Raw genomic sequence first — 24,158 nt, 5'->3', positions numbered from 1 at the left:
AGATCCTTTCTCACATACACTTATTGCTCTTGTTAATACACGTATGTTATAGTGTCAGATTGATTAAAACTTTACTGTGATTCGTCAAAATCTCCTTTATGTGATTCAACAGAGGTTACATGTATATGTAACAGTAAATTTGGTCCGGTAGGAAAATTTGTCCGCCGGACATTTTTCCCTAGGTAATCAAGTCCATGGCCATAATTTTACTAGGAAAATAAGTCCTAGGACAAATTCTCCTAGCAGAATAAGTCCATAGCTAGTAAAATAAGTCTGGCATTTATTTTCCTAGGAAAATTTGTCCTAAGACATGTTTTTCTAGTAAAATTATGATATCATGGACTTGATTACCTAGAAAAAATGTCTGTCAGCAAATTACATTCTGGAAGCAAAAGAAAATGAACACTTTTTACCGGATAAATGGATAAATACAATGCAATAGATTAACATAAACAGTAAATCATGACTGGTGATTTAAACATTGGTTATCTTAAAAACAAAAATCTCTACTAGAAACAATTTTATGATGAAAACTATTGAATAAACAACCCCATCTTAGTTAAGAATTGAAAGTTTTGATAATAATTTCCAATTAACATAAAGAAAGTGGACCAAATTTCCTAGGAAAATTAGTCTTAGGAATTATTTTATTTTAAATCTAAATACATAACTTTAATAATATCAAAACATTACTTAAAAATAACAAACATGGACGTTTCTACCTAGGAATAATAAGAACATGGACATGATTTCCTAGAAATATTAGTCTGGGGAATTTTTTTTTTCATCATAATATCAATACACAATTCTAAAACAATATTAAAACAACACAAAAAATTTGTAACCATGGACATTTTATACTAGGAATTTGGGTCCGTCCGCCCGGACATATTTTACAAGGACAAATTTATCGCTTACATATATTGTTACCATTATTTTTTGAAAAAATTTAATGTGATTAGTCTGTCAATTTTATTTTATAGTCTTTATATGAAAGTGCACATTTTTTCGTCATATGCTCCAAAAATTACTGTTTATTTTGCCAGACTTTTGACCTTTATTCATCATGAAGGATATTTTGTGTATATAATATTCTGGTGGATGGAGTTAGTATTTGTGTGATCATTGGCGGATCCAGAAATTATCATTAGTTGGGGCCCGCTCCAGTCACGCTTCAGTGATTCCCTATATATATAAGCAACCAATTTGTTTCTCAAAATGGGCCCCCCTAAATCCGTCTCTGGTGATAAGTAAATATATATATTGGTGGTGGTGGATGACACTCCAGCTATAATTGCAGGTGTGCCTTGACTGGCAGAATTTATTATACAGATAGCAGATTACAGATACCCCCATTTCCACCCTCAACTATTTAGCTTTGGTGCAATACCCTTAATATGTGATTGCTCTTATTAAGTTGCTGTTTGAGTTTGATAGCCATTTGATATATTACATGTGTCAGTGGCAGATCCAGGAATTTTCATAAGTGGGGGCCCACTGACTGACCTAAAAGGTCCAGTCATGCTTCAGTGATTCCCTATATTAGCAACCATTTTTTTTTCCCAAAAAGGGGGGGGAGGGCGGTATGGTATTCACATTATTGGTTTATTTCATCAATGTCTTTGTAGAGTTAAAAAATCAGTGAATCCCAATCAAATATTTTTTTAAGAGTTATGCTCCTTGAAAATATTGATTTCATGGAAAATATCATATCTCAAATATTTAAATCTTTCCTGAATTTTATGAAACTTATATCATAGGTTTACATCAGCAATGTCTTTGACAAGCTTGACAAATTAGAAAATCAGTGCAAAGCAATTATTTTAAATACATATATACCTCTGGAAATATTAATCATATTATATTTTATGACAAATTGCCTGATAAGTGGTCTAATGTATACAAGATTTGCCAGATTTTTATGAAATTTATATAACAGATATAGGAAGATGTGGTGTGAGTGCCAATGAGACAACTCTCCATCCAAATAACAATTTAAAAAGTAAACCATTATAGGTTAAAGTACGGCCTTCAACACGGAGCCTTGGCTCACAACGAACAACAAGCTATAAAGGGCCCCAAAATTACTAGTGTAAAACCATTCAAACGGGAAAACCAACGGTCTAATCTACATAAACAAAACGAGAAACACATATATATTACCTAAACAAACGACAACTACTGTACATGTTTTTTATCAACAATGTGTCAGTGCCAATTTATAATTTTAAAAGAGTTATGTCCCTTGGACATGTTGGATATGTTGATTATATGGATAATTGTGTTTTAAGCACTCATATTTACTTTTCTTGCTAGATTTTTTTCGTAGTCCTGAAAAAAGTTTTGATCAAATATTTTTAAAAGTCAAATATCATGAATATATATATTCCAGACCATATGACTTTATTCATGTATTTTATCTATTAAAAGTTGCTTGAAAAAAAAATTGACCAAAAGAGGAAGTTGTCTAAATTACTGTTTTTATACACCAGTTTACGGGACTTATTAAGGTATACATTTGTCTGTTTGTAGTCAACATGTGGACATTAACTCAAAAAACCTTTAACACAATGTTTAACCAATTTGCTTAAAACTTAAATGAACTGTTCATATCTATTGACATGAGCTCCATTTTGTTTTTTATAAATTTTTGGTTTTACGTTTATGGGGTTTTATTCATTTAAAAATTGGGGGGGGGGGGGGGGGGGGGGGGAGTTGTGTTCTTTTTCGGACATTAACTGATAATTGCAATTACCATGAAACTTTGGCCAGGTTGGCAAATTGTTTACAAATGGTTTATATCTATTGACCTAGATGTAAGCTCCCTTTTCATTTTTATGAATTTTAGATTTTTTGTTTTGACCCTTTGAGTTATGGGGTTTTATTCATAGATAAAGGGGGGATACTCAAGATTGGGACAATGACTTAAAAATGCATTCTGAAGTTCTCATGAAACTTTGGTGAATTGGTTATATCTTTTTGTTATATCTATAATGGTACATGTTAAGCTCCCTTTTGATTTTGTTAAGTATCTTATATATATATATATGACATTGAGAAGTTATTGAACTTAATTCTTTGATAGTGTAAAGGGCATATCATGCACTCGTAGCGCAACTATTTATTTAAAGAATGGACTAAATAGCATTAAAGGGCACTAGCTGTCATTTTCATGTTTATCCATTTGACTAAAACTTTCATGTTTGATTTATAAATAACCATGTAAAAGATTCATCCAAATTATAAAAAGTCTAAAATAAAAAAAATACAGGGCATGGTCTCCATAATACCTCTAATGGTCAGAAAGCTATTTAGATAGAAAGCTAACTAGTGCAATAAGATTTTTTTAGGTCTGTTTAATTTCTTATTACAGATAAGAAATATATATAGGTTAACCATTATTTTAACTTGTATTACATGTGTATTAGAATGAGTTTTTTGTGGATTGAATTCGAAACAGCCATTAAAATGATTTACCTTTCTTTCACTTATAATTCTTACGTTCTTTTCCTTTAAATAACGGAAAAGGCCCAACTCATGCATTATCCATAATAACTCTCTAGCTAAGAGGTTAAATTGAAATTCACATGAATTTGTCAGATTCAATGAGATCGACTTATTCACTTGCAAGTGAAAAACTCATCTTCAATGCTTCTTATTTAATTAATTTGACAAAATTGAACCATATTGGCTGTGAAAAACTGAATTATTATTTTACTATTTCACTATCATTATTGATTGAACATGTGAGCTTTCTAACTTAAGGTTCTTAATTTTTTTTAAGCTGAGTCGACTTACTAATGGCTATCTTAATAAGACAACAGGACAGGGATCAAGATACATGTAAAACAATGAGTATGATGTCTATGTTTGGACCATTTTGAATTATTATCTTCTACCTGAAAGACTACTCTCTCACTATGGCATCTCTTTCTGTAGAGGAAGAAAACTATGTTCGAATGAGTTTGTTACTGACAGGAATTTCTCCACGTGCTGTAAGAATCTGTTTTGACCATGACTTAGCTCCAGATCATTTAGAGGACTTGCTGAAGAAGGAGTATAACAAACTATTGGAATTGAGCAAAGAATATCTAATCAATCAATCACAGTGGAACCTCCTGTTTCCAAGATTTCCAGGTAAGCCGGTGCAGAAATAAAAAGTTCATGATGATTTTAGCCCACATGCCCAAAAAGTGGATAAATATTGGTAAAATGTGGTAAAATGCATTTGTATGTCCCACCTACAATAGTAGAGGGTCCTTATGTTTTTAGCTCATCCGGCCCGAAGGGCCAAGTGAGCTTTTCTCATCACTTGGCGTCCGGCATCCGTCGTCTGTTGTTAACTTTTACAAAAATCTTCTTCTCTGAAACTACTGGGCCAAATTAAACCAAACTTGGCCATCATTGATGTATCTAGTATAAAATTTGTGTTTTTTTACCCGGCCAACCAACCAAGATGGCCGCCATGGCTAAAAAAAGAACATAGGGGTAAAATGCAGTTTTTGGCTAATAACTCAAAAACCAAAGCATTTAGAGCAAATCTGACATGGGGATCAATTGTTTATCAGGTCAAGATCTATCTGCCCTGAAATTTTCAGATGAATCAGACAACCCATTGTTGGGTTGCTGCCCCTAAATTGGTAATTTTAAGGAAATTTTACTGTTTTTGGTTATTATCTTGAATACTATTATAGATGGAGATAAACTGTAAACAGCAATATTGTTCAGCAAAGTAAGATTTACAAATAAGTCCAACATGACCAAAATGGTCAGTTGACCCCTTTAGGAGTTATTGCCCTTTATAGCCAATTTTTAACCATTTTTCGTAAATCTTAGTTAACTTTTACAAAAATCTTCTTCTCTGAAACTACTGGGCCAAATTTTACCAAATATAGCCAGAATCATTATTAGGCTATCTAGTTTAAAATTTGTGTTTTGTGACTGGGGAAACCAACCAAGATGGCCGCTACAGCTAAAAATAGAACATAGGGGTAAAATGCAGTTTTTGGCTTATAACTCAAAAAACCAAAGCATTTAGAGCAAATCTGACTGGGGTAAAATTGTTTATCAGGTTAAGATCTATCTGCCCTGAAATTTTCAGATGAATCAGACAACCCATTGTTGGGTTGCTGCCCCTAAATTGGTAATTTTAAGGAAATTTTACTGTTTTTGGTTTTTATCTTGAATATTATTATAGATGGAGATAAACTGTAACAGCAATAATGTTCAGCAAAGTAAGATTTACAAATAAGTCACAATGACCAAAATGGTCAGTTGACCCCTTAAGGAGTTATTGCCCTTAATAGTAAATTTTTAACCATTTTTCGTAAATCTTAGTTAACTTTTACAAAAATCTTCTATTCTGAAACTACTGGGCCAAATTTTACCAAACATAGCCAGAATCATAAATAGGCTATCTAGTTTATAAAATGGTGTTTTGTGACCGGGCAAACTAACCAAGATGACCGCTATGGCTAAAAATAGAACATAGGGGTAAAATGCAGTTTTTGGCTCATAACTCAAAAACCAAAGCATTTAGAGCAAATCTGACAAAGTTAAATTGTTTATCTGGTCAAGATATATCTGCCCTACTTGACCCCCTAAGAAGCTATCAGGTTATTGTCCTTTATAATCATGATAATCAATTTTTTACAATTTTCATAAAATTTGTAAATTTTTACTAAAATTTTCCACTGAAACTTCACGGACAAGTTCATTATAGATAGAGATAATTGTAAGCAGCAAGAATGTTCATTAAAGTAAGATGTACAAACACATCATAATCACCTAAACACAATTTTGTCATGAACTGTCTGCTTCCTTTGTTCACATATACCAAGGTGAGCGACACACATGCTCTTTAGAGCCTCTAGTTTGGTCTGTGTATCAGTTCGTCCGTCTGTCTGTTTTGTTGTCTGTCCGTTCGTTTCGCTTCAGGTTAAAGTTTATGGTCAAGGTATTTTTTGATGAAGTTGATGTTGAATCAACTTGAAACCTAGTACACATGTTCCTTATGATATGATCTTTCTAATTTTCATGCCAAATAAGAGTTTTGACCCCCAATTTCATGGTCCACTGAACATAGAAAATGATAGTGTGAGTGGGCATCCGTGTACCAAGGACACATTCTTGTTTGGCTTATGCTTATACAATGTAACTGAAAAACAAAAGCAGTTAAGCAAATGTGTCAAGCTGGTAGAAATGTTTCATCTGCAAAATTTTCTTGAAACATTGCCCTGTAGTACTGTAACTGACTTCGAAAAAAACCTTATTCTCATTTTTACCGAAATGTTGTTAACCATGCCGGGAATTTAGAAATGATCCATGTAAACTTGTCGCTCTAAATAAACTTATTATAAAAGGTTACCTATTCAACACTATAATACGATAATTGAATATTGTTTTTATTGGTATAAATATTGATTTTGTTATCAGTAAATTAAAAGCTAACTAAATATTACTAATATGGATCTACAATCTGTCTATACCTGTAACTTGGCACAAGGTCATATTTTTCTCTGGCTGTTTATGACGTCTTTACACTAAATCCTTTTGATGTAGGATGTGTACAGATTGATAGTTTAGTCGTAGATGCATGATTTTTTTATTGGTGTTTAGTGGCTTTGAACTAGCTGTCAGATAACTGCAAGTACTCTCAGATCTATTCATTGTGTCTTTTTTTGTCAGGATGTATAAGTAACCGGCCATGTCCACTTGTATTTTTGTCCATCTGATGAGTTAAGCCTATTTAGTAGCTTTTCAACTGATTTTTATACACCTGTCGTCTTTTAGATGGGACGTATTATGGTATACCGTTGTCCGTCCGTCTTCCACACTTTGGACAATAACTTAAAAACACTTTCACCAATTTCCATGAAACTTAAGTGAATTGTTTATATCTATTAATGTATGCTCCCTTTCATTTTTTTTTAATTTCAGATTTTAAGTTTTGGATTTATGGGGCTTTATTCATAAAAAAGGGGGATTTTTAACACTTCAGACAATAACTCAAAAAGGCTTTCACCAATGTCCATGAAACTTTGGTGAATTGTTTATATCTATTGATGTAAGCTCCCTTTCAATTTTTATAAATTTCAGATTTTACATTTCCGTGTTATGAATTTTTATGCTTAAAAAAGGGGAGATTTTCCAATTTTGGGACAGTAACTTATACGCCTGTCTTTTAGAGCAACGGGTGAATCATGCGCTAAAGCGCAGCCCTTTATTATAGTTTGTTCTTGTGTTGTACTGTTATACCATTGTCCCAGGTTAGAAGAGGGTTGGGATCCTGCTAACATGTTTAACGTACCCTGCCACATTGTTTATGTATGTGCCTGTCCCAAGTCAGGAGCCTGTAAAATCATTGGTTGTCGTTTGTTTCTGTGTTACATATTTGTTTTTCGTTCGTTCTTTTACATAAATAAGGCTGTTAGTTTTTTCGTTTTATATTGTCTTACCAGGGCCTTTTATAGCTGACTATGCAGTATGGGCTTTGCTCATTGTTGAAGGTCGTACGGTGACCTATAGTTAATGTCTGTGTCATTTTGGTCTTTTGTGGATAGTTGTCTCATTGACAATCATACCACATCTTCTGTTTTATGTATTAGTTAACATTAGTTTAATGTAACGGAATAACACACCTCTGGAAATGGTTTTAAACGATAGAATAATATCTATATTTCAATAGTGTCTGGTTGTAAAAACTTTCTCTGGTCACATTTCTTTTGTATTTTAGCCCTTTAAGTGGGCTCGCTGGTCTAAATCATTTTTTTTATTTAATATAGGATTTCGCCTTATTTTTTCTATAAATGAACTTTATCTTATACTAAATAGAAAAATGAAATAAAAAAATGGGTCACCGTTCATTTATGCTCACAATCTGCCTTCGAAAGAAGCATACATTTTTGTTAATGTTCTTTTTATCTGTTGAACTAATAGGAGAAAAATCAGTAATATTTAAATAAAAGAAGAACCTAATTACAGAAATCGCTTAAATTTTACAATTATTTAGTTTATGTACAGCTTATTTGAAAACAACCATAAAAAATATAGGTCACCAATAAGTTAAAAAAGATATTTCCATTTTAATGCCAAAAAATGGCATTTTTGCACCAAAGGGAGATAATTTGGAGCTTTTCCAATGATACCTACATTTTAAAAGTCACCTGTGGCCAACACGAAAAGATTTTTTGGAATGATTTTTGTACCCTAAGATAAAGTAACATCTACTCAATGTAATTAATCAAAATTGAAATGAAAAATAAAATTTTAAATTTTTTTCTTAAAATCTTATACCTGCCAGCCTCCTTTAAAGGGTGTATATTTTGTTCCCCTCAAAAATGACAGTTTGGAGTAATCACCGTAAAATGAAATAAAAAAAATATTGTTTTCAGTCTCTGTTTCTTAACTTTTTGGGATGCACATATCATCAAGGATCATCAGAATGATGAAAACATAAACATAATACCATCCACAAAAACTGAAAAATAAAAATGTTACGTGTACCTTTTTTCATATCAGTCAATCATTAATTTTTTTCCTCATATAATTAATTCGATATTTTTTTTTATTGTTAATTAATTTTAAGTTTTTTTTTATTGAAAACATATTACAATGTAGGTTTGGTATAACAATTAAGAAAACTTCTATAATGTTCAAAAATGCTTCTAGAGAAAATAGTGGATAAATAAAATCTACAAGGTGTAAATCTTGCTCGATCTCTGAATGTAAACATATTTAGTATATAATTAAGTTTGGAAAATATTGACAAATAAATCTTGATTTTATACATTATAAACATATAATAACACTTCACAAATTTTCCTGTTTCCTGTTTTCTGAAATTTCATGATTGAAATCTCAGTCATGAAATTTTTCAATTTCCTTATACAATATGTACCTGTACTCTCATGTTTGTGATATTTCAAGTACATCTATATATATATTATTTATATTATCATTGAAAATGTTGTAAACAGGATAAAAATGTTGACATTATAAATAAAACTTACTATTCCAAGTATTTTTTAAAAAGATTATGATCAATTTTCACCACTATCATGACTTTATATATATATATATATCAACATAGAAGATTTTGAAACATGATATTTTTTTGGAGGGGGGGGGGGGGGGGGGGGGTTGAAATATAGAAATAAACTTGTTGGTCCATCAGTCTGACAAACTTTGTGTCTGATTCAAATCTTTCACATCATGGGCTGGGGATATGTCACTAACAAAAGACAGCTCACACTTATGATGACTATCAGACTTTGGCGTTTGGCAATGGCACCAATGAGGGCCCTCATGGGGATTTTGATTATGTGATTACTTGGCCGTTTTTTTAATGATTATTTGATTATTAAGCCAAATATTTCATGATTATTTGATTACCTAGGACTGTATTTTTAGTTTATGATTATTTGATTACTAAAGATAGGCAAATATTTAATGATTATGTGATTATATTGGCAAAAAAATGGTGATTATGTGATTACTAGGACCCCCCCCCCCCCCCCCCCCATGAGGGGCCTCACCAATCAGTGAATCTGCATATCATATGCCAATTTTTTTTTCATATGTGCTGATTGTGTACAGGTAGATTACAGGTTAGCATTAATTTTTATTTACCATTATAAACCTCAGGATTACAAGCAAGATATGTATGTCAATTTAAAATAGCCCACTAGACTCTCATGAGCCTTTTATACAGTGGTTGTCGTATGTTGTTGTATATAATTATATATATTTACATATTTGTTTTTCATTCTTTACCGCCCTAGCAGAGGGGTCATTAAGTTTTACCCTTGTCCGTCTGTATGTACGTGCTTCCAGAAATTGGTTTCCATTCTCTAACTTGAGTTTGCCTCAACCAAATGTTATGAAACTTACACACAATGCTTATTACTAAAAAACACAAATCAAGATGGAATTTTGGTGGGGTCTATTTAACCATTCTAAAGTTATACCCCTTTTTAAATGGAAAAATTGCATTTTTTTTAGTTTCAGCTCTCTAACTTAAGTTTGCCTCAACCAAATGTTATGAAACTTATATATGCTCTTCAACTTTGTATTTATTTGGCTTTTTTAACTATTTTGATCTGAGCGTCACTGATGAGTCTTATGTAGACGAAACGCGCGTCTGGCGTATAAAATCATTATCCTGGTACTTATGATAACTATATACAATGCTAATTATACCCCACACAACGAGTTGCGGAGGGTAAAATGTTTTTGACCCGTCCGTCAGTCCGTCCGTCCGTCAGTCCGTCCAACCGTCAGTCCGTCCGTCCGTCCGTCAGTCCTATTTCTTGTCATCGCAACTCCTCTCAAACCACACAACTGAATTTCACGAAACCTTTTCAGATAGTAAGGACATACTATGTAGTTGTGCATATCGACGGGAAATTGCGATTCAATTTTTTTTCTAGGAGTTACGCCCTTTAAGCTTTTAACTTATTTTCTATAATGTACTACTGCAACAGTTTGTCATCGCAACTTCTCTCAAACCACACAACAGAATTTCACGAAACCTTTTCAGATAGTAAGGACATACTATGTAGTTGTGCATATCGACGGGAAATTGCGATTCAATTTTTTTTCTAGGAGTTACGCCCCTTTGAACTTATTTACTTCAATGTACTACTGCAACAGTTTGTCATCGCAACTCCTCTCAAACCACACAACAGAATTTGAGGAAACCTTTTCAGATAATAAGGTGTGCATATTGACGGGAAATTGTGATTCAATTTTTTTTCTAGGAGTTACGCCCCTTTGAACTTATTTACTATAATGAACTACTGCAACAGTTTGTCATCGCAACTCCTCTCAAACCACACAACAGAATTTCATGAAACCTTTTCAGATAGTAAGGACATACTATGTTGTAGTGCATATCGAAGGGAAATTGCGATTCAATTTTTTTTCTAGGAGTTACGCCCCTTTGAACTTATTTACTATAATGTACTACTGCAACAGTTTGTCATCGCAACTTCTCTCAAACCACACAACAGAATTTCATGAAACCTTTTCAGATAATAAAAACATACTATGTAGTTGTGCATATTGACGGGAAATTGCGATTCAATTTTTTTTCTAGGAGTTACGCCCTTTGAACTTATTTACTTTAATGTACTACTGCAACAGTTTGTCATCGCAACTCCTCTCAAACCACACAACAGAATTTCTTGAAATTTTGTAGATAATAAGGACATACTATTTAGATGTGCATATTGGCAGGAAATTAATTTTTCTTATACAATTTTTTTTTCTTTCACTTATTTAATTTCTCCAATGACAATGAGGGGACGTGGGGTATGTGAGCGTGCTCACTAAGGTTCTTTAATTTTCACAAAATACAGATCAAGACTGCATTTTAGTAGTGTATCTGGAGCAATCTAGAGTTAGGCCCCTTACAAATGAAAATTTTCAAAATCGGCTCTAGAACTTAAATTGCCTCAAACAAATGTTATGAAACTTATACAGAATGCTTATTTCTATTAAACAAAAAAAAAGATTAAGTTTGAATTTTGGTGGCATCACATATACTGTTGTTGATCCAGTCATGCCTTTTTATAATAGTCATAGAAGGTCAGGGCCTCATTTCTAAAATTCACACAAAACGAAGCAAAATCTTATTATAATGATGGCCTGTAAATTGTTTATTTTATACTTTTGAAAAATGGTTAACATTAATTGTTATAATTAAAATATGAGAATTTGAGTCAAATTGGTGAACATGAATTTGACAGTTAGTGCCCCTTTAAATGAGTAGTTATTGTTGCCAACTCCATTAGAAATTTGAATTGAGATTATTTTTGGAATAAAGGAAGGCGAGGTGGGAAAAAAAATTGGGGGAGGTAATTAAGAATGGGGGGAGGGGGGAATTAAAAAGATTTTTTCTTATAATATTTTTAGAGGGGATTAATATTCAATAGCAAAGTGCATTGCTCAAAAGCAAAAAAAATTTTTAGTTCATTAGACCACATTCATATTGTGTCAGAAACCTATGCTGTGTCAACACTTTAACATGTTTAACAATGTTTAATCACAATCCAAATTCAGAGCTGTATAAAGCTTGTATGTTGTGTCCATACTTGCCCCAACTGTTCAGGGTTCGAACTCTGGGGTCGTATAATCTGCACCCTGCTGAGCATCTGGTTCACTAGGGAGAAGAAATATATTTCTCACACTGATCAAGAAACATGACAATAAAACAAAACGTAGAGAAAATAAATTACCATAGAACACTACAGCATGTTCAGTAATGTTTAAATTATTTTTTAAAAACAAAATTTTCATTTGGTTATTCTCTTATTACCTTCAATATTTGATATATTTTCCAGATGTTCCAGATTCTAAAACTTTTGATGTGACCCTGATGACAACATTACTTAGGAACTTGACTCCAATGACTTGTGGATTTGACTGTTTACCTACTACCATGGAAACCACCAAAGCTGCAGATTTAGCAAGAATCAATCACTACAGGAGTTATCTGGCTCATTTGGATGATGGCAAAGTAGACAATACTTTCTTTAACATGGCATGGAATGATGTAACTAGTGTATGTATATCAATTTTCCTTTCACCAATTTTACGAGAAATCGGGTGTATCATAAGGCATTTGTAACAAAATTACAAGAAAATGAAGTTCAAAATATTGAACCATTGATAAAAAATTTATAAAACAAAAAGATAAGTAGTTGGTAGTTGTGGCTGGCTTTATAAATTTTGTCATTAATTTATGAAATGTATATGGAACTATGGAACTCAATCCTTCTTTATCATGATGAGGTTTTTAGCTCACCTGGCCCAAAGGGCCCAGTGAGCTTTTCTCATCACTTGGCGTCCGACATCCAGCTTCCGTCATCTGTCGTTGTGAACTTTTACAAAAATCTTCTCCTCTGAAACTACCAGGCCAAACTGAACCAAACTTGGCCACAATCATCATTGGGGTATCTAGTTTAAAAAATGTGTGGCGTGACCTGGCCAACCAAACAAGATGGCCGCCATGGCTAAAAATAGAACATAGGGGTAAAATACAGTTTTTGGCTTATAACTCAAAAACCAAAGCATTAAGAGCAAATCAGTGACAGGGAGTAAAATTGTTTATCAGGTCAAAATCTATCTGCCATGAAATTTTCAGATGGATCTGACAAAACGCTGTTAGGTTGCTGCCCCTGAATTAGTCATTTTAAGGAAATTTTGCCGTTTTTAGCTCACCTGGCCCGAAGGGCCAAGTGAGCTTTTCTCATCACTTGGCGTTTGGCGTCGGGCGTCGTCGTCGTCGTTCCTTTTTACAAAAATCTTCTTCTCTGAAACTACTGGGCCAAATTAATCCAAACTTGGCCACAATCATCATTGGGGTATCTAGTTTAAAAAGTGTGTGGCGTGACCCGCCAAACTAACCAAGATGGCCGTTATGGCTAAAAATAGAACATAGGGGTAAAATGCAGTTTTTGGCTTATAACTCAAAAACCAAAGCATTTAGAGCAAATCTGACATGGGGTAAAACTGTTCATCAGGTAAAGATCTATCTGTCCTGAAATTTTCAGATGTATCAGACAACCCGTTGTTGGGTTACTGCCCCTGAATTGGTAATTTTAGGGAAAGTTTGCTGTTTTTGGTTATTATTTGAATATTATTATAGATAGAGATAAACAGTAAACAGCAATAATGTTTAGCAAAGTAAGATTTACAAATAAGTCAACATGACCAAAATGATTAGTTGACCCCTTTAGGAGTTATTGCCCCTTAAAGTCAATTTTTAACCATTTTTCATAAATTTTAGATATCTATTATAAAAATCTTCTCCTCTGAAACTGCTGGGCCAAATTATCGAAACTTGGCCACAATCATTTCTTGGATATCTTGTTTAAAAAATGTGTGGCGTGACCCGCCAAACCAACCAAGATGGCCGCCATGGCGAAAAATAGAACATAGGTGTAAAATGCAGTTTTTGGCTTATAACTCAAAAACCAAAGCATTTAGAGCAAATCTGACATGGGGTAAAAATGTTTAACAGGTCAATATCTATCTGCCCTGAAATTTGCAGATGTATCAGACAAACCGTTGTTGGGTTGCTACCCCTGAATTGGTAATTTTAGGGAAATTTTGCTGTTTTTGGTTATTATCTTGAATATTATTATAAATAGAGATAAACTGTAAACAGCAATAATGTTCAGCAAAGTAAGACCTAAAAATAAGTCAACATGACCAAAATGGTCAATTGACCCCATAAGGAGTAATTGTCCTTTAAGTCAATTTTTAACAATTTTCATAAAATTTGTAAATTTTAACCAACATTTTTGACTGAAACTTTTAGGCCAAGTTCAATATAGATAGAAGTAATTGTAAGCAGCAAGAATGTTCAGTAAAGTAAGATGTACAAACACATCACCATCACCAAAACACAATTTATTCAAATTTTTCACATAGACCAAGGTGAGCGACACAGGCTCTTTGGAGCCTCTAATTCTTTATTTTGATGAGGTTTTTCTCTATTATGAGGAGGTTTTTCTTTATTATGAGGAGGTTTTTCATTGTTTTTCTTTATTATGATAAGGTTTTTCTCTCCTATGATGAGGTTTTTTTTCTCATCATCTTCTCCTCTGAAACTACTGGGCCAAATTTAACCAAAGTTAGCCACAATCATCAAAGGGGTATCTAGTTTAACAATTGTGTACAGTAACCCAGCACACCAACCAAGATGACCGCCATGGCTTAAAATAGAACATAAATCAGACAACCCGTTGTTAAGTTGCTGCCCCTGAATTGATAATTTTAAGGACATTTTGCTGTTTTTGGTTATTATCTTGAATATTATTATAGATAGAGATAAACTGTAAACAGCAAAAATGTTCAGCAAAGTAAGATCTACAAATAAGTCAACATGACCAAAAATGGTCAATTGACCCCTAAGGAGTTATTGCCCTTTATAGTCAATTTTTAACAACTTTTGTAAATCTTAGTAATCGTTTAGAAAAATCTTCCTCTCTGAAACTACTGGGCCAAATTTAACCAAACTTAGCCACATTCATCAAAGGGGTATCTAGTTTAACAATTTTGTCCGGTGACCCAGCACACCAACCAAGATGACCGCCACGGCTTAAAATAGACCATAGGGGTAATATGCAGTTATTGGCTTATTACTCAAAAACCAAAGCATTTAGGGGAAATCTGACAAAGTTAAATTGTTTATCAGGTCAAGATCTATCAGCCCTGAAATTTTCAGATAAATCGAACAACCTGTTGTTAGGTTGCTGCCCCTGAATTGATTGGTTATTATCTTGAATATTATTATAGATAGAGATAAACTGTAAACAGCAAAAATGTTCAGCTAAGTAAGATCTACAAATAAGTCAAACATTATCAAAATTGTCAATTGACCACCTAACATGCCTAAGGAGTTATAGCTCTTTTCAGTCAATTTTAAAATAAAACGTAAAATTTGTAAATATTCACTTACATTTCCACTGAAGCTATTTGGCCAAGTTCATTAAAGATAGAGATAATTGTACGCAGCAAGAATGTTTAGAAAAGTAAGATCTACAAACACATCCCCTTCACCAAAACACAATTTTGTCATAACTCTATCAGTCTCCTTTGTTTAATATTCACATAGATCAGGCCACACTTAAAAATATTTTGGTTTGCCCAAACCCTACCCAAAGGTCAGGACAATAAAAGAATTTGAGTAGGCAGCTTTTTCTGGGTAGGTAGCGTTTGGGCAAACAAATCTATTATTTATTATGGCCCCAAGGTGAGGGACACAGGCTCTTTGGAGCCTCTAGTTCTTTATTATGACGAGGTTTTTCTTTATTATGATGATGTTTTTATTTATTATTATGCGCTTAATACCCAAACAGTTCCCATGTTGTTGCATTTCACGATACAATATAGGAACTCCTTTTTTCACCTAGATTTTTTTTTTTAATTTATGGAGTTCTTGGGGTTGATGTTTGAATTCATTCAATAAAAAGGCATGAACTGAGACTTCTTTCTAGTATTTCATCTTATACATATTCTGAAACGTTGAATACAATAGTTTTATCCAGATATTTCAGTCATAATTAAGTTTACGATAAGAAATGCAGCTCAATGAAAGTTTCTTTTTTTCAACTTGTAAACTTGATATTAAATAAATAGCGCAAAACTTGAGGAGGGGTTATTTTATATGAATTTGGTTAAATATACTTACCATGAAATTACATTTATATTATATAGAATATGTTTGCTTTCACAACATGTTCTCATCGCAATTAACTAGGTTTACTGTTGATAATCCTTATGTTTTATAAAAGACATTATTTGTTTTCGGAATATCGGTATACGATTAATTTAATGTGATTCAGAATACAGCGCTCAATCTGCCAAGTTTCTGATATGCACGTTTTCGTCATTTTTACAGCTTACTAGTCTGGAAATACGACGACATAGAAAATGACCTTTGTTTAGTCGCCATTTTCAAACATTAAATCGGGTCCGAGGAAAGGCAGAATTTAGCTGTCAAAATCGGACATGTTACGTGAGTGCTACGTTTTTAAAAAGATATATATTTAAAAGGATGTTTATTTTTTTTTTACGCTCAACCTGACCATGCTACGAAACGGGTCGAGTGTAAAGTTTGGATAAAGTCGATTGTTTACAATTTGCAGTCTGTACACGAGATTGTGTAAACACATCACTGTATTAAAATCAGAATAGGTATTTTGACCAGATCTGATTGTTTTTCATGTGGAAAACGTCCGTATGGGAGCGTATACCACTATTGTCACTAGAACCTCAATTGGTTCGATTGTTTACAATTTGCAGTCTGTTACGTGTACACCTTGTACACGAGACTGTGTAAACACATAACTATTAAATCAGAATAGGTATTTCGACCAGATCTGATTATTTTAATGTGGATAATGTCCGTATGGGAGCGTATACCACTGTTGTGACTAGAACCTCAATTGGTTCAATAAATTTCAATCAGAAAAGGGAATCTGCCCATTTCTGATTGTTTTATTTGGAAAACGTTCCATACAGGGAGCGTAGACCAACAGTGATAATGTTTTAACAGTTGATAAATACATCACAATTACAATAGGGATTTTGCCCACAACTGATGATGTTGGTTAACCTTCCATTCAGGGAACATAAACCATATTTATTGAAAATAAAACGTGCTCAATGGATCACTATAGAATTAAAATAGAATAGGGATTTTGCCCAAGTCTATTTGACTAATGTTGACATGTTTCATACAGGAAACAGGAACTAGAACAACATGCATGATTTAGAATCTTTAAGTTGCATTCATTCTAATAAAATACAGATTTGATATTTACATAAAATTAAATCATAACTATTTATTGATTGCACATTGATATTTATGGAGCATAAAATTGCACGTGGATGATTGTTGCAAATAAAATAAATTAGAATCAGACTAGTGAATTTAAGTCCAGGTCTATCTGACTTTTGTAGACATCCTTCCACCCAGGGAACATTATGTCTACTTTTATTATATTTTAAAACAACACAAGCATAGCTAATATTTGGTTGCACATTGTTTTTTGTGATGAACCAACAGTTTAGTCATTTAACATATTTGCTCATATTGATAAAATATTGAACAAGTGTCTGGGAATAGTCAAGGCAGATATTAAAGACACTAAAATAATACATTGTTATCTAGTACAATAAAAATGTGATTGCAGTTTAAGCATACTAATACATACTTCTTTTAAATATGTCCAGTTTAAATCAGGACAGTAATTCTTAGAAGCCTGAAATATTTTTCCAGAACAGCAAATTGCTGTAAATATTTAATTATTTTTTTACTGATAAATAATTCTCCAATGCTCTAACAGACATGGAGACAATAAGAATGAAGCACTGTTCTAAATACAGTTGATAGCTTGTGACAACTCTTTTTACTAATATTAAATTTCATGGTCAGTTTACTTATGACAAGAAGAACATGAATATTATAAGTATGAACTGCTATAACCAATTGTTTGTGTTTGTGTTTGTCGGCAGTAAGGAAACAAAGGCTTTTATATGTTTTTATGTAAACATTAGATTGTCTATTGAATAAAGAGTTTAGGGGATGCCATGATGCATTTCACAAAGACTCATTCAAGGTAATGGCTTATATATTGATTACATAATTCAGAGTGTACATTGCCAATGCATTTAATATAATATGTACTAATTCTGTTTTGTTTTGAGTACACAAAAAAGAGGTGATAACGTAAGACTTAAGAGACTATCTTACCCTCACTATATGGGAATCACTGTCAAATTATACATATATCTCCCAATCATGAAAGCAAAAGGAGTTTGGATGCTCTTTTAAAGATAGAAAATTATGCCTTAATTTACATCTGAAGTTTTCTAAGCAATGCCAACAGATGGGCAAGTTTCTGCTATAAGGATTCATTCATTGGGTCTGTTTTATTCTTAATGTGAGATTGGTAGAACCCAACAGTTTATGCAACGGCTACACATTGTTTTTCCTAGAGTTAAATATTGATTCAGAATTCTGAAGTATAGAGGACTCAAATATGCTGATTTAAAGAAACAAGATTATCATTAATTTAGATCTTGTAAAAAAAAAAAAAAAAAATTAGTAAAATATCGGTAAATAAATAAATAAGATTTAAAGCATTGTGGATGCAGGATTTATTTAAAATGCTAGACATGGTCTAGGAAATTGAAGTAGTTCTCAAGATTTGAAACTATCTATTATACAGCTCTTTATATAAACCTTTTATTTAGTCAGTCTTTACAAGATGCAGAAAAAAAGAAGAGTTGGTTTTTTTGGAGTAACACATGATGTACCAATGTAAACATATAATATATATACATTTCAATTGGTTCTCAAATTTTAGCACCAGTGTAGAAGCAGTTAATCTAACAGCAAAATGTAGGAAAAGTAATTTATTTAAAAGACTGATTAATAGTTAGCAAATAGCTTTCAATAGTCTAAGAATAGTACATGGAAGTAAAATATAGAATGATAATTCCATGATGATATCAAATCAAATGCGAGACATTTTCTTAATATTATACCTAAATATTAAAATGTCACTGTTTATTTTTATTTTTGCTCATTATAAGCATATATTTACAAAAATCTAGTCTGGTCAAAGTCAAGTTGTGTATTATCTACATGCAGGAAGGTTTTCAGAATGCATGTGATTTTAACCTCGGAATTGATGGTAATTATTCACTTTTCAATTTCCATATTACCAGCCAGAATAATATAAATATATAGCATAGAGTTGGTATCTTATGCAAGAATATGCTACTCAAAATTGAAATGTGTTTATTTTAAACAATTACTTTGAATTTTGATTCAATATTGTTTTGAAAGATGTGATTATTTAAATCACATTTGAATTTTGTTTTTGCCAAATCTGGGGACAAATGCAAATTCTTCTGAGTGACTAAGTTAACCAAATGACTGGGTTGAAGTCACAAAATACTACCAAAAGCTGTTTGGTTGATATATATTGAATCATATCAGAATATATAGGATTCAGATGAGGTGAACCAAGACAGAAATAAAATGAGCATTTTTGATAGTTAAACCATTTCTGAAATAACTAAGAACACTTAAGGATACTGCAAGTTAGTGTTTTCCATATTGCCAAACAAGAGCTATATTTGACAAGTTGCATTTTAGTATTTCTTATAGCGAAATAATTTCTGAAATTAATATAAATAATTGTCAAGAGCAACATACAAGAGTTGTTCATTATGTCAAATTTTTGTTTCTTTAAATTTGGAACTGTACATGGCAAGATATTCTAGAAAGTTAACCGTTGTGAAATGTTAATTAGAAATATCAAAACATTTTATTTAGACAGATTTTTCATAGCTGGAGAAAATCATCTGTAAGCATTCTTTTTGGATTTATAAGGACAACAATCATGGCTTTAATTCAGCTCAACATCCAAATGTTCTGTGGAAGCAGTATATCAATGGAAACATGTATACTGAAACTTTTCCACTGATGTGTCCATTTCTGTATTTTTACACTTGAGTAGTCTAATACAAAACAAAAATATTGTTCATGGTAGAAATGGTAGACTTTGTATTCAAAGGTTCTACAACTCATAGAAATTTTATCAGATTTTTAAAATTTAGTCAGTTTAGAGAATTGTCATTATACAATAGTACAAGACTTCTCTTGATGAAAATATTTTATTCTAAATCTATAAAATATTAAAAGTAGTATATCTAGCAGAGAAGCAAATTCTCAGGGACTATAACTTTAAAAAAGTTTAAAGATTAATCCAGGTTTAGCATAATCATGAAACAACTTTGGTTTGAGTCTTTAATTAACTTTGATTGTATTAAGGACACCTTTTTACAAAGTATATTTTAATTGATTATAATTCTTTAATTAAGTAGAAAAGAATTTATTTCGAAAGATGTGATATTGATCAGGTTATCAAAAGACGACAGCAATCATATATTATCAGCTGTTATAATATTAATATAGAGAAAACAATGGAAAGTTAAAGAAAGGTAATAATGTTTCCAAATAAACTTAAGTTTCAAAGTGGAAAGTAATGAAATTAAGGTTGGATTAGTTCTTGTCGATTTGTACAAGCAACAAGAACAACCTATTCAGAAATAAATGCATATTTACTGTTGCACAAATATTACAACACATTTAGCTCATAATGAAGGAGCTTAAATATAATTATTTCTATACTGACCTGCAGATTATTTATTCATCAGATATAGAAAGATGGGGTATTTAAATTCTCCCTCATGAATTCGTCTGAATTTAAAACATTTCTATACTAAATAGATGGATAAATAAGAGACAAGTCATAATTTATGTTTGTTTGCTCGCAGTAACTTTCTTATTTTCTCAGCGAAACCACATTGAATATCTTGTAAACATTTTACAAATTACAAAAATATACCACAATTCCATCTATATCCATTCACAATGTCCTCTAAATACATATCAATACAAACATAACTGTAATATATTATGCAGAGCTTAATGTTAACTTCGTCTATCAATTTGAGTTACTCGAGCACATCGATAATAATCAAACGTAATCAGGACTTATATATGCCTATAAAACCCCACCCGCGTACTACCGCCCTCAAAATATTCGTGCAGAAAACAACAGTAACATCAGACCACTTCTGATGTACATACTAGCCAAACTTATACCACAAGTCTAAAGATAGAAATAGAATAGGGAAATTCCAAATATAACGGAATAGAAATAAATATATATACATGTGAGTGCCATTGAGACAACTCTACATAAAGTCTATTAATTTTGCATACTTGTATTTATACAATCTGCAAAGTTTGCCATTAATACATATAGTTATGCAGCATAGCTTCATTGTATAATAAATTCAGTAATTTCGGTTTTTACTAATATCCGTATTTACAAAATTTAATGGAGTTACTTTTTAAAAAGTTTCACATAATTTTTCATATGTTGAAATTGTATGTGTGTGAGAGAATTTATCCTCCACCAAATGAAATACTGCTTGTTAATCAGTAAATATTCTATATAATATAAATGTAATTTCATGGTAAGTATATTTAACCAAATTCATATAAAATGGTAATTTTTGAAATCTCAAGAAGAGATTTTATATGAATTTATAGGGTTAAATATACTTACCACAATCCACCACCACCCCTGGAATAAATTCAGTTTTTTGTTCACTTAATTGAAATTATTCAATTAAACTACAAATTAAAACTAAAGCTAGTGTATGTTACACAGGTGAACTATGACGTAGGTGAGTACATCTCATGGATGTAATTTTTAATCACCTAGTTGATTGCAATGAGAACATGTTGTGAAAGCAAACATATTCTATATAATATAAATGTAATTTCATGGTAAGTATATTTAACCCTATCAATTCATATAAAATCTCTTCTTGAGGTTTCAAAAATTACCATTTGAAGCGAAGATCTTTATTGCAAATTTGTTTTGATTTAATTACGTACTACATACGTTTTATTAAGTCCCAATATGTTTTTTCTGTTTAAATTGTTTTACGCTAGTCCTTGTGGGACCCTTTCTAGCTTAGTTTTTTGCTCACCTGGCCTGAAGGGCCAAGTGAGCTTTTCCCATCAGTTGGCGTTGGGCGTCGTCGTCCGTCGTTGTTAGCTTTTACAAAAATCTTCTCCTCTGAAACTACTCGGCCAAATTCAACCAAACTTGGCCACAATCATTATTGAGGTATCTAGTTTAAAAAATGTGTGGCGTAACCCGGTCAACCTATCAAGATGGCTGCCACAACTAAAAATAGAACATAAGGGTAAAATGCAGTTTTTGGCTTATAACTCAAAATACAAAGCATTTAGAGCAAATCTGACATGGGGTATAATTGTTTATCAGGTCAAGACCTATCTGCCCTGAAATTTTCATACGAATAGGACAACCCTTTGTTGGGTTGCTGCCCCTGAATTTGTAATTTTAAGGATATTTTGCTGTTTTTAGCTCACCTGGCCCGAAGGTCCAAGTGAGCTTTTCTCATCACTTGGCGTCCGGCGTCGTTAACTTTTACAAAAATCTTCTCCTGAAACTGCTGGGCCAAATTTAACCAAACATTGCCAAAATCGTTATTAGGGTATCTAGTTTGAAAATTGTGTCCAGTGACCCGGCCAACCAACCAATATGGCCGCCACAGCTAAAAATAGAACATAGGGGTAAAATGCAGTTTTTGGCTTATAACTCAAAAACCAAAGCATTTAGAAGTAAAATTGTTTATCAGGTCAAAATCTATCTGCCCTGAAATTTTCAGATGAATCGGACAACCCGTTGTTTGGTTGCTGCCCCTCAATTAGTAATTTTGTGGAAATTTTGCTGTTTTTAGTTATTATCTTGAATATTATTATAGATAGAGAAAAACTGTAAGCAGCAATAATGTTCAACAAAGTTAGATTTACAAATAAGTCAACATGACTGAAATTGTCAGTTGACCCCTTTAGGAGGTATTGCCCTTAATAGTCAATTTTTAACAATTTTTCGTGAATCTTAGTTATCTTTTACAAAAAACTTCTCCTCTGATACTTCCTAGCCAAATTAAACCAAACTTGGCCACAATCATCATTTGCGTATCTAGTTGTAAAAATGTGTGGCGTGACCCTGTCAAACAACCAAGATGGCTGCCACGGCTAAAAATAGAACATAGGGGTAAAATTCCGTTTTTGGCTTATAACTCAAAAACCAAAGCATTTAAAGCAAATCTGACAAAGCAAAATTGTTGATCAGGTCAAAATCTATCTGCCCTGAAATTTTCAAATGAATCTGAAAACCCGTTGTTGTGAAAATGCCCCTGAACTGGTAATTTTAAGGAATTTTTGCTGTTTTTGGTTATTATCTTGAATATTATTATAGATAGAGATAAACTGTGAACAGCAATAATGTTCAGCAAAGTAAGATTTACAAATAGGTCAACATGACCGAGATTGTCAGTTGACCCCTTTAGGAGTTATTGCCCTTTATAGTAAATTTTTAACCATTTTTCGTAAATCTTAGTAATCTTTTACAAAAATCTTCTCCTCTGAAACAACTGGGCCAAATTAAACCAAACTTTGCCCCACAACTATCATTGGGGTATTTAGTTTAAAAATTGTGTGGTGTGACCTGGCCAACAAACCAAGATGGCCGCCACAGCTACAAATAGAACATAGGGGTAAAATGCAGTTTTTGGCTTATAACTCAAAAACCAAAGCATTTAGAGCAAATTTTAAAAAAAGTAAAAATGTTTATCAGGTAAAATCTATCTGCCCTGAAATTTTCAGATGAATCGGACAACCCGTTGTTGGGTTGCTGCCCCTGAATTAATAATTTTGTGGAAATTTTGCTGTTTTTAGTTATTATCTTGAATATTATTATAGATAGATTAAAACTGTAAACAGCAATAATGTTCAACAAAGTAAGATTTACAAATAAGTCAACATGACTGAAATTATCAGTTGACCCCTTTAGGAGGTATTGCCCTTTATAGTCAATTTTTAACAATTTTTCGTAAATCTTAGTAATCTTTTACAAGAAATTTCTCCTCTGATACTACCTAGCCAAATTAAACCAAACTTGGCCACAATCATCATTTGGGTATCTTGTTGTAAAAGTGTGTAGTGTGACCCTGTCAAACAA

The 24,158-nt window shown here is 32.3% G+C and overlaps 1 protein-coding gene across 1 annotated transcript in view; it reads left to right on the top strand.

Moving 5' to 3' along the window:
* Window positions 1–24,158, top strand: part of LOC134695114 (ankyrin-1-like) — a 36,439-nt gene that overhangs the window by 86 nt on the left and 12,195 nt on the right. The window contains exons 2-3 of the mRNA XM_063556307.1: window positions 3,785–4,137; window positions 12,345–12,565. Of these exons, the coding sequence (XP_063412377.1) occupies window positions 3,921–4,137; window positions 12,345–12,565 (438 nt within the window). The 5' untranslated portion in view covers window positions 3,785–3,920. The remainder of the gene's footprint in view (window positions 1–3,784; window positions 4,138–12,344; window positions 12,566–24,158) is intronic.

The sequence above is a fragment of the Mytilus trossulus genome, chromosome 13 (genome assembly GCF_036588685.1).
Source record: "Mytilus trossulus isolate FHL-02 chromosome 13, PNRI_Mtr1.1.1.hap1, whole genome shotgun sequence".
Taxonomy (NCBI): Eukaryota; Metazoa; Mollusca; class Bivalvia; order Mytilida; family Mytilidae; genus Mytilus; species Mytilus trossulus.
Note: the sequence above shows the minus strand (reverse complement) of the source record. Positions and strands in the feature narration are given on the sequence as shown.